We start from the raw sequence: 12,555 nt of genomic DNA, 5'->3' as shown, positions 1-12,555 counted from the left end.
CGTCGCACGATTTAACGGTCATTTTGAAAATGCAGTGTGGTTCGGACTGTGCTCGCATGTGTCATGGTGGCGCTGCTGTGCCTACACTACCTCTTAATTTTCGAGAGAAATGAACGCGACGCCGATTAATGTTTACATAAAATGACACAATCATGAACCTTCATTCATGTTTTATGAATGGGTAACGCCCCGAGGGAGTCGTCATCTGCTAAATTGTTACATCAAACCGAGGGAAACAACACCTGCAAATGAATGCTTCGGATTGAGCATTATAGAGGGTGCTAGTGAGATGCCAAACAATGATTTTGAAATAAATTTCTTCTAAGTAGTATGTCTGTTTGTCTGTGCTATAGTGATACCGTGAATAATTCAATTATTATTAATTCAATTATTAATTCAATTATTGTATTTTTCTATGCGGGCTCTGAAATTTTTGTATGAGTTGTCACACTTTACTGAATACCCCTCCCCCCTAAAAGCATTACGTAATTTATGGACGTTTCCCAATGTACATTTTCAGCTTTCACGTCCGTTTGTCTGTTTTCCATTTTTTGTGTGCTGATTTGAAATGGCCGGTTAAAGTAGAACCCCCTTCATCGTGGTGAATTTCTCAGGTGCGAAGTTTTTTTTTTCTTTTGACAGAAACATAAACTCACCACCCATTTTGGTTTTTAAAGGGATTGCAGACCATTTTGCATCCAAATTTTCAATTATCTCTTGTTATTCGAAAATTTATTCAGGTTTTTCAAAAGTTTTTGGCTAAAATTGTCGTGTTCCAGTGAGAGACTGCGTTGTCCAATAGTTATAGTGATGTGAAACGAGTTTTGCTTGTGTCCTTGTCCGAGATAATTCGTTTTCCGATTGCCCGTGTAATATTTTGTGTTGTTGCTTAATCCGTCAAAACGCTACCTAAAGTGGATTTTCGATTGCAGAGGTATGTTATTATGTAAATAAGCGCTATTGTCGATATGATACGCGGTTAATGTATGATATAAATTGATTTCCTTACAGTTTTTAATCAGTTTAGCGATTGCCCGTAATTTGGCTTGCGCAAAGCCTCCGATTGACACTATTGGGAGCATAACCTTGAACGCCAGCCAGCAGCTAGAATGAATCGGCGGAACAAAGGCCCCGGGCTAAAGATCCAAATGGATAAGGCCTCCAATTCGAGTCCGGTGTAAGTACCTTACTAATTATATGTAATTATAATGTTATATGCATTTCCATTGGGACTTAAAACTGCTGCTTAGTCAAATGCTCGGAAAACACTTCCACTTCATTCATTACCTTCCCTTGACATAGAGCATCTGTGTATGCAACACGCAACACGGGTGCAGCGAGAAAACGGATCAGGCTTCAGAGATCCTACCCAACAAAAAACCTCGGAATCTGCCCAGTAGTGATCCCCAAACCACGTTGATAAAAAACTCGCAAAACCTTCCTCCGGGATGCAAATCTCAGGACGAACAAGACTTCCCATCACTCCCGAGGGCATCTAAAATCCCAGATGTCCCAACTCTCCCCGATTGCTCAGCCAGAAAGACAGCATTCGGAGCACCAAGAGCCACATTAGGCTGTTCCTATATTTACGGTTTCTGGCATCGCAGAATGATTCTCTTATCAAGTTCTTCAATGCTTCCAACTCTGTGAGGAGCATTATTGCCAAAGAACTTCTCCCCAGTGTAACCTCCCTTTTGAAATCTCAGTTTTGAAACAGTCGTCCTGGATGAGCATTTTCCTTGCGAAAAACATCTGATTTATTTATTTATTTATTATATATCTTCATCTAACCTACTCGGGTCTTAATGAAGTGTGGCTGGGAAAAGCCTCAATCAGGCATAAAAACCCGCATCTTTTCACACATATAACACGTCAAAATAAGTATAAATAAATATAATCACAGAATAAAATTAATTAAAGCTAACATTATAAAACAAAAAAATAACAAAAAATCTTACGAAGCACATCACTTAAAATCAAATTGTTCAAATACATTATTATAGTTTACAATCATAAACCTAATGGGATCGGTTGTGCTACTTTTCCCCGAATGTCGATTCCCCGAATGTCGTTTCCCCGAACGCCGATTCCCCGAATGCCGATTCCCCGAATGGTACTTTTCCCCGAATGACCCATTTCCCCGAATCACACCCTTCTTTATTTTATAGGAGGTTCTTTCAAGTTTTATTGCTCCTCAAACCAGCTGTAACCCTGCTGAATGAAGAATGGTAATATGACTCCTTCTTTCAATCGCTGCTCGTTCTTTGTAGAACCAAATTGGTACCTACGACCTGTCCAACTATGGTAGAATATCTTTGAATAACCTAGTTCTCAGGACACGAACATGTGGCAAGTGACCATTTCGAACAAGAATGCAATATATTTCGGGGAAACGGGTCATTCGGGGAACTGGCTTTCGGGGAAACGGGCCATTCGGGGAATCGGCGTTCGGGGAAACGACATTCGGGGAACCGGCATTCGGGGAAAAGTAGCACAATCAATGGGATCATGCTGTCCATATCGGTTGTTACGAGGATCCAAGTGGAGGAAATTGCGGCATCGTAGAAGTCTTTCTGCAACATTGGGGGTTGTGGGGCAGGTATCAGGTATCAGTAGGTCGGCTCTAGAGGCACGTTCTCCTCCATTCGGGAAATTTATGCCATCGCCATGAACACGAGCCTATTCATCATTTACCTGACGGAGAAGGGAAGGAAAAAGGATAGGACATGGGAAAGGACAGGTAAGGGAATAGGATCGTCATACTCGGCAAAAACGTATCACAATGGGTCCACATAGCGTCTTGAAAAGGACACTGTAATAACGCATAAGCGTGCCACAATGGGTTCAAACAGCGCCCTGAAAAGGGCACTGTTATAATGCATAAAGCGTAAAGAGAGCCTATAGCTCTTTACCACAGCGAGTCAAGAACAACAGAACGTCCTGGAGATTCAGGTTTCTGAAGTCAGTTTCACTTAATAAGTGTTTCCCGAGTACTCGGAAACGCAATTGCGCAAAAACTGGACAGTTACATATTAAATGATACGAAGTTCCATAATCGGATTCACAGCTATCACATGCAAATGAATCAGCTTGCTGAATATTTGCCATGTGATAACTGAGTCGGCAGTGGCCAGTCAATGCTTTGACCAGCATGCTGCAATTCTGCTTTGACAGATTTGTTAGATACTTTGCCACCCCTAGAGGTGGCTCAGTACAATACAATTTTGTTTGACGACATGACTCCAAACTATTCCAGTATTGTTTGTGCTGAGTGGCAGCCCAGGTGTCAATCCGAAGCTTCACCCAACACTTGGATACCGGAATAGCTGGCTCAGGGCCAATGAAGTCATGTGATGCTCCAGTGCGAGCTAACTCATCAGCCAATTCATTTCCAGCGATGGAAGAATGGCCAGGTACCCATACAAGGTGAACAGCGTTTGCTGAATTCAGCTCCTCATTTTGAGTTCGACAAGCGATAACTATCTTCGACCTGGAGTTAGCCGAAGCAAGTGCTTTAATAGCAGCCTGGCTATCTGAACAGAAGTATATTACTTTGCCCATTACGTGCTGCTGAAGTGCTGATTGCACTCCGCTCATAAGAGCAAAGATTTCGGCCTGAAAAACGGTGCAGTGTCTGCCAAGTGAATAAGACTGATACAGCCTTAGCTCACAAGAATAAACACCAGCACCTGCTCGACCTTCGAGAAGGGAGCCATCAGTGTAACATACGATGCCGTCTGAAATACTTCTCTCCAGATAACCAGATGTCCACTCTTCCCGGGAAGGGAATTTCGTGGAAAATGTCCTATATGGAAAATTATTTATAAAATAATTGTAAGATCACTTGGAGCAAGGACAACTTTGTCCCAGTTCACCAAAAGTGGAAACAACGAGGTGTGTGTTGAACTGCGGTTCACAGGAGTTTCCTCTAGTAAACCGAGTACCCATAGGCGGTAAGTGCAAGAAAGTGCTTCTTGTTTGAGATGAATGTGTAGTGGGGCATCGTCAAAGAAGACTTCGAGCGCTGCCGTGGGAGTTGAAGAGAACGCTCCAGACATCGCCATTAAGCACATCCTTTGGTGATGGCCTAAATTTGATTGGACCGTTCTCACTTCGCCCTTTTGCCACCACACAAGGCATCCATAGGCCAATATTGGCCGAACAACAGTTGTGTAGATCCATTTGATACACTTGGGTTTTAGACCCCAAGTTGTACCAAAGGTTCGCCGGCATTACCCGAAGGCCATACAAGCTTTCTTGATTCTGAACTCAACATGAGGTGTCCAGGAAAGCTTGGAATCAAGAATGACTCCAACGTACTTTACCTGTTCAGTCACATTGATTTCAGAATCAAAGAGACGTAAAGTTCGAACACCATTACGGTTTCGCTTTTCCGTGAAAAGAACAATAGATGTTTTACTCGGATTTACCGAAAGGCCATATTGGCGACACCAACCCTCAACTATCTGAAGAGCGTTTTGCATCAGGTCGAAAAGGGTGCTGATGCACATACCGACGAACAATGTTAGGTAGTCGTCGGCAAAACCATAAGTAGGAAAACCGCTATTATTGAGTTGCCTCAATAGCGTATCTGCTACGAGATTCCATAAAAGTGGTGATAAGACTCCCCCTTGGGGGCATCCACAAACACTCAATTTCCTAATCGCCGCTTGACGCAATGTCGAGAAGAGATGTCGGTTTTTGAGCATTTGGTGAATCCAATTGGAAATCATTGGAGATATACCATGACCCCGTGCGGCTTCCAATATGGCATCGAAAGGCACGTTGTCAAAGGCACCCTCGATATCTAAGAAAACACCCAAGCAGGATTGCTTTTGAGCGAATGCCTTCTCGATATCGTAAACAACTTTGTGTAAAAGAGTCACAGTGGACTTTCCAGATTGGTAAGCATGTTGGTTCACATGAAGAGGCACATTGGCCAGATGAACATCACGGATGTGATGATCGACTATGCGTTCTAAGCATTTCAGAAGAAAAGAGGTCAAACTGATAGGTCTGAAGCTCTTTGCTTCTTCATACGACGCGCGACCCACTTTCGGAATAAACTTCACAGTAATATCCCGCCAGGATTTGGGAATATACCCTGTAGCAAAACTGCAAACAAGTAGTTGTTTCAAAACATGTTTGAAATGATCAAATCCCTTCTGAAGCAAAATAGGATAAATCCCATCTGCCCCAGGAGATTTGAAAGGAGCAAAGCTATTAAGTGCCCATTCAATCGATTCTAAAGTTATGATAGGGTGCGGGCATCGGTTTTGGCCAGTCTAAGGGAAATCATTTTTATAAAAATAATCAATAATGCTATGAAAACAATCAATATGTTAAATGAAAGGTTTTGATCTATACTTTATTAGAAAAATGCAGAAATCAAGCTAATACTTGATTTTCGTATTAAAAGTGGCACTGGCCAAAATAGAAGCATTGCCGCAGTTTTGGCCATATTCTCAGCTTTGGTTTCTATTTTGGCCAATCACGTGTATTTCTTATGGGAGTGGCCAAATTAGAAGCACCCTGGCCAAAATAGATATATGGGAGCTGATTTTTTAAGAAAAAATATTCTTTCTTCCAGTTTTTAATCAAAATGTATGGTTTTCACAGCTGTAATCATCATATTATATTAGAATCTGCTAGTAAAAAATAACCCTCCCCCTGGATATTCGATCTTGACGCGATGGGAGGGCTTAACCCATTAGCACTTTAGCGCCAGTTCATTCACCACCGCTTGGACTTTGAGCTAGATATATCTAGTTTACGAGTTGAGCGCAAGTGAAGGAATCGCCGTAAGTGTTAATGGGAACCAAAGGAGTATCCGTTGTGCATTTATCACAAGTCAAAAACAAATTATAATTCAGCTTGCATATACCTAATCTTTGCATTTTTTGAATTTTCTCAAATTTAACAATAATTATTAAATTTAACGTAACGCAAGAGTGGGTAGAGGAGGTCTCTGCGTTACATCATTCGTTACTTGAATTCGTTAGTACACAGGACAGGGGACGCTAGGATAAGTTGACTTACAGCCTTACAGATTAGATTCATTACAATTAGAAAATTATGGACTGATTAGGTAAAGATAAAACTGTTGATTATAGGAGTTTGTATTTGTATTTCTTATTTTTATGGGTTTTGTGAATTTATAAAAGTTGACAAATAATCATTATCATTTTTATTTTTGACAAAAATCAGTTGACTGAACTTTTTTGTTTTTATATCTTAGACGGTATTATTTCACTGATCAAAAAAACAGGAATTTAGTTAGGACTTAGGACGGTTGACATTGTAAAGGGTTACGATGGATATAATATTACTTTGGACTGAGATGATCACAGATATGCAGAAGACGACTAGCGAAATTAGAAACACAATTTGATACATTATTGACTATATTTTGACAAATAGGGTTTGACAAATATTTTTACAATATCGAATGGAAGCTCAAAAAGTGTTATCTAACACTAATATGAGAGTTATTTGGGGATGATGCTGGTGCTGTCAATGACTAACATCGATTATTGACACTATTGGTAATCAGCTTGAAATAATTTTCAGAATGTATTATAAAATAACTGAGGATATTATCTGATTATTGTTTGGGGAAGCTGTCAGAAAAACTAGTTGCCCATATTGGCTAAAAACGCTAGCTCTGGTAGCTGTCTTCGAATAATTTTCAGAAATATCAAATCTTTAAAAATTAGCTACGACACATTTTTTTTCTTTTTGTTCTTTGTATATTTCTTAAGAATAGGACTCTGAAGGCGTGTTAACATAGACATAGACGCCTTTTTTATCTCTGAATGTTGTCCAGTGACCTCGGAGATTTTCGATTATTGAAATATTGTTCAATTTAATCAAATCATCTATGGAGCTTCCATTCGATCAAAACACTAGTGCGATGGGAAAAGTTAAAAACAGTATTTTTAAAAACTACTACGACTCAATGCTAATTACTACAAACTTTGCTCAAGTTGACGACATCGTCTAGTCCATCGTGAGTATTGGTCCTAGTAGGGGGAAAGTTGGGAAAGGGTCCAGGCTTTGCTATCAGCTGTCCTGCAGCTCCACCTGGTCACTCTTCAAAAAAAAAAAAAAAAAGAATCTGCTAGTAAAAAATAAATTTATGCCGATTTAGATCGTAACAGGCTGAATACCGCACTATGGCCAAAACTCCGGCCTGGCCAAAACTGAAGCTTCTACCCTACTCCGAGCCGAAGCTAAAGAATCATAACTACAAGAAAAGACATCAGGTTCATCCGAAGATGTAATATCCACACATCCGGGGAAGTGCGTACTGAATAAACATTCTAAAACTTCCTCATCAGAGGAAGTGAAATCACCATTTGGCAAACGAAGTTCGTTCACTTGAAAATCCTTAGATTTTGCAAGGATTTTGTTCAATCGACTGGCTTCACTCAGACTGGAAACATTTGTACAAAGGTTTTTCCAGCCGGATCGTTCAGCAGACCGAAGAGCTTTCTGGGAGGCCTTGCGAGCCGACCTGAAAGCCTCCGATCCAGCCGAACGTCGTCTGTTCCAACTCTTTCTACACTGTTTCCTGAGCTTCGCCAGATCGGAGTTCCACCAAGGGGTTCCTCTTGTGGTCTTCACAGACCGCAGAGGGCAAGCTTCTTCAAAAGCTTCCATGATGAAGCCCGTTGTAGTATCAACGGCATCATCTAAATCACTTGGAGTGTCAATTGATGGTGAGTATCCATGAAATTTGGCTGCAACCAAATCGGTAAAGAGATCCCAGTTGGTTGACCGGGGATTCCTGAAACGCAAAGCTTGCGAAGTAACATTCACATGTTCAAACAAGATGTAACGATGGTCAGATAAAGATTCTTCATCTGACACATGCCAATTGGTCAGCTCATGACTAATTCTGCTAGAGCAAAGCGTTATGTCTAACACTTCCTCTCTACCAGATACCATAAAGGTTGGGCGGTTGCCTATGTTAAGTAATCCAAGATCTGTACTACTTAAGTATTCCATCAAACTGGAGCCTCTCAAATTGATGTCTGAGCTGCCCCAGATTATATGGTGAGCATTAGCATCACTACCAACAATTAGCGGAAGGCCTTTTGAAGTGCAGTATGCAATGACTTGCTTGAAAGCATCTGTAGGGGATGGTTCATCATGCGGTAAATAAACCGAACAATAAACGCATTTCCTGTTGAGGTTTCCAACAGATACATCTATTGTGATAGCACATACATCTCTGGTAGTTAGTTCAGAGATGAGTGTAGCAACGATTGCGTTGTTGACAAGCACACATGCTCGAGGCATGACACGTGAGTTTGCCATTTCATTTTTACTGAAAGTAGCAAACACCGAATTCACAAGGTTTCCTAAATAGAAATTCCCCTTACGTAAGTAAGGTTCTTGGACTAACGCCACTTGGGCTGTACCATTTTGCATAAGTCTACAAAGATTGATCGTTGCTGTTCTTTTGTGCTGCAGATTGATCTGAGCTATCCTAACTGTAGCCACTACCCAAACTAGGCAAGATTAAACTCTTAACAATCACAGCACAAAAAAGAACAGCAACAATAAAGCCAGAACGGTATCGATTTGAGTGCGCCAAAGGCGAGGATTCACAGAATACACTGTGTAAAACGCATAATGCGAAACCATATAGGTGAAAATCTAAACTAATTAATAACATCTTCATAATCCCGCCCTTATTCTGCCTCAAGTATGAGATTGAAGAAGGGCAGCTGATTGTCTCGGAGAAACACAAGGTCCACCGCGCTATTGCTCCGGTTAGCACAGTAAGGGCAAATATTGTGGAGGGTGCCCTGGTACTCCACAGGCTCCGTTTGCGATTAGGTTTTTATAAGACCCCCCTAACCATTCATCCCTAGGCACGGTAAGCGTAAAGCCGCATAACACCATGAATTAGGGGTCACCTGATTAGTGGATTCCTACCACTGGAACAGGCGGTCCGTAGTGCTATTCTTAGCCAGTTGAACTAACCGCTACCGACACTACACAGCTATCTAGGCTGATCGGGAAAAGAAGTTAATATTGGTGATCAACTTCATACGGGCCCGAAAAGCCGTGAAATAATAATCACAGAATAAAATTAATTAAAGCTAACATTATAAAACAAAAAATAACAAAAAATCTTACGAAGCACATCACTTAAAATCAAATTGTTCAAATACATTATTATAGTTTACAATCATAAACCTAATGAGATCATGCTGTCCATATCGGTTGTTACGAGGATCCAAGTGGAGGAAATTGCGGCATCGTAGAAGTCTTTCTGCAACATTGGGGGTTGTGGGGCAAGATGGCCACCCTAAGCTTAGGTGCCTTGGAAGCATATACTTTCATTAGAATATGGCTATTTGACACTCATTCCCTTTGTTTCATGTCTTCTTAACACTAAAAAGCATTTTATTGTGCACTACGAATGCAAAATAAATTCATTTGAAAAATGCTACTTTCGACATAGAATTTTTGCCGTATGGGGCAAGATGGCCACTCTATCGGGGCAAGACGGCCACATAGCTAAATTTTTACAATTAGTGTGCTTCAATCCCTAAGCAACGTTCAAAAAATTAAGGTCGAATCATCCGCAACGCTTTGCCAACATAACGTTTCTCCCCATACTGGATCAGTTGTCAAAATTACTTGCGGAAAAAGAGGGAATTTTACTTGAGCGCTCTACTTGGCAACGAGGGAAAGAGCTAAGAACCCGAATAAAATATACAGTAGAAAAACCGAACGTTGTATTGTACCAGTACTATTTAGAACCATATTTTTACTATAGACACCACTGTAAAAATAAAAATATAAAAACAATAAGATGTAATGCCCCAAATTTCTGTGCTTTGGTAACGGACGGGAAGAAGGCAACCCTCATAACAGCGGTCTAGGACTGTACCACCTACGAATTTGTGCGACTTGCTTAATGCTAATGCTAATATAAAACCCCAAACATAGCTGCATGTGAAAGCCTTAGGTATAAGATGTAACACAAAAAAAATTGAAAAAAAATCATCGAGTACAAATTAAGATACCTATGATGTTTTAAAAATGTTTTCAAACATCTCATAAGTTTTACTAAAAGTTTTATAACTTCCAGAAAAAATATTCGATCTCGCTCAAAATTTTATCAATGGAGCGTGAATATATTATTCATGATTGGTCGAAATTTCAGCGTTTCTGATTGACGCATAAAAAAGTTATGAACATTTGAATGAATATTGTTTTGACAAAAAAATTTCTGTACGGACAATTGTTTGATACACTTGTATTTGTTAAACGCACATTCTTTCCATATTGAATATCAAGTCTCGTTAATTGTCCCATAGCAACAGTTTTAAATAACATTGAATAATTCAATTTAAATTAATTTTAAACTAATATTGTTAATTAAGTTATCCTTGTTAATTTCTCTCATGTGATATTTTTTTATGTATCATTACAGAACCCCTCCCAGGAATCTGGACAAAACGGCCACTATAACGATCGGTAGCAACACATTCGTGGTCGAAGCGGACAACTTAGAAAAAATATGCGATCTTGGACGGGGCGCCTACGGGATAGTGGAAAAGATGCGCCACAAACAGACCAACACCATTATGGCCGTCAAGCGGATCACGGCAACGGGCCAAACGCAGGAGCAGAAACGACTGCTGATGGATTTGGATATTTCGATGCGTGCCAGTGACTGCCAGTACACGGTCCACTTCTACGGGGCTTTGTTCCGCGAGGGCGACGTTTGGATTTGCATGGAAGTGATGGACACCAGTATAGATAAGTTCTACCCGATCGTGTTCAAAAATGGGCGAAAGATGCCCGAGGATATTCTCGGAAAGGTATCGTGCGCTTTTTGGGATCGGGGTGCGTGTGAATGGTGGAATTGACTCGATCGTTTAATTGCAGATCGCGGTCGCAGTTGTTAATGCACTTAATTATCTCTACACTAAGCTACGCGTTATTCACAGAGATGTCAAACCGTCCAACATACTGATCAATAGGCAAGGAGATGTTAAAATGTGTGACTTTGGTATTTCAGGTGAGTGAGCACTCTGCTAAATTATTAGTTTGCATTTTGAACTAGTTTCATTCAGATGATACATAGAGATAGGCGGGGCATAATGTGCAGCTTTTTGTCATTACTTGCAAATCAAGCGAAATTATTGTAAAATTTCAACAAATCGATAGAAAATAGTCGTTGAAACTCCGACGAAAGTTATAAACATGGCAAAATTTCATGTTCATGTTCACGAATCAAAACTTGAATTGCGTTTTGAAGGTGGCGCATAGGGAGCATGCTATGTGGCATAGAATAAAATATACGATACGCTAAATTTGGAAAGTCTCGACCTTACCTCACATTTTCGACACAGTTTTATCCTTATTCACGACACATTTGTTCACGTTTTTCTTTACAGGATACTTAGTTGACTCAGTGGCCAAAACGATTGACGCTGGATGCAAGCCATACATGGCTCCAGAGAGGATAGATCCTCAAGGTTTGTTTCCAACGGCACTTTTGCCCTGTAGAATTATTAAAACTGTTTGTTTCTTGTTACTTTAGGCAATCCTGGAGAGTACAACATTAAATCTGATGTGTGGTCGCTGGGTATCAGTATGATTGAAATGGCCACCGGGACTTTCCCGTATAGTTCATGGGGTTCTCCCTTCGAGCAGTTGAAACAAGTGAGTTTCAGACCTCGTCGATTTGTAAGTTGACACTATATTTGCCGTCTTTTCTACCATAGGTTGTCAAAGATGACCCGCCACGACTAAAATCCGATGACTTCACGGAAGTTTTCAAAAACTTCATCATCGCTTGCCTGCAGAAGAAATATCAGGATCGGTACAATTACGATCAGTTGTTAAACCATCCGTTCATCCAAGAGCACACGGAAAAGACGACGGATGTCGCATCGTTCGTTAGCGAGATACTAGATTTGGCTGCCACGGTTTGATCCGGAGGATCCTAGTGATAAACCAGTAATATACACATTTAGTTAGGATTTTTTATTAGACATTTAAGAATCGCGTCTGAAAAACAACAAATTACAACCATCCTAAAGTCCGGAATGATCTACCTAACAATCTTAGCCACAACTAATATGCCATAATGTTCTACTTCGGTTCAAGGAAGTCCATCCGTAAAACTGCGATGTGGAGTTTCTTGACTCACATAACTGCAGCAATAATTGTGAAAAAAAAATGGACGGTTTTATGTTGAATGAAAGGATGCCTTCCCTCTCAATAAAAAAGTAAATCTTTATATTTGGAATTGCCTAATTACAGGCTTCCGATTGAAATAATTTTACGGTCGTTTTATATTTTGATTGAACATTTATTGAAAGTATTTCGTACAAATTGGTTCATTTGACCACATTTCTTATGTTTTCATTTGTAGGTAATGCTAAGGAAACAAAAAATCGTTTTAATTGTTTAATCAATCGATAAAAAAAATAAACCCAAGCATCGACCTTTCACGAAATGGAGTTCTTTCTGTTCAATTTCACATCCAAACCCTGCCTTGTTGGTTCCGTTCGTTAAAGC

The 12,555-nt window shown here is 40.2% G+C and overlaps 1 protein-coding gene across 1 annotated transcript; it reads left to right on the top strand.

Annotated features, from left to right (window-relative positions):
* The first annotated feature begins 649 nt into the window (after positions 1-649).
* On the top strand, positions 650-12,493 carry LOC109431380 (dual specificity mitogen-activated protein kinase kinase 6). The gene is made up of 7 exons (XM_019707592.3): positions 650-934; positions 1,012-1,177; positions 10,457-10,847; positions 10,915-11,047; positions 11,427-11,507; positions 11,573-11,694; positions 11,757-12,493. The coding sequence occupies exons 2-7, from the start codon at positions 1,110-1,112 to the stop codon at positions 11,964-11,966; spliced, it is 1,005 nt and encodes a 334-aa protein (XP_019563137.3). The 5' UTR covers positions 650-934; positions 1,012-1,109; the 3' UTR covers positions 11,967-12,493.
* The last annotated feature ends 62 nt before the right edge of the window (positions 12,494-12,555 follow it).

Source organism: Aedes albopictus, chromosome 1, assembly GCF_035046485.1.
Source record: "Aedes albopictus strain Foshan chromosome 1, AalbF5, whole genome shotgun sequence".
NCBI classification, from domain to species: Eukaryota; Metazoa; Arthropoda; class Insecta; order Diptera; family Culicidae; genus Aedes; species Aedes albopictus.
This window is presented reverse-complemented; position numbering and strand designations above follow the sequence as displayed.

Bases quoted from the DNA above. Each gene is read 5' to 3' on its own strand.
- LOC109431380 (XM_019707592.3), top strand. From the start codon at position 1,110: ATGAATCGGCGGAACAAAGGCCCCGGGCTAAAGATCCAAATGGATAAG. The intron at 10,848-10,914 runs GTATCGTGCGCT...GTTTAATTGCAG, and splicing joins CCGAGGATATTCTCGGAAAG to ATCGCGGTCGCAGTTGTTAA. The intron at 11,695-11,756 runs GTGAGTTTCAGA...TTTCTACCATAG, and splicing joins CCTTCGAGCAGTTGAAACAA to GTTGTCAAAGATGACCCGCC.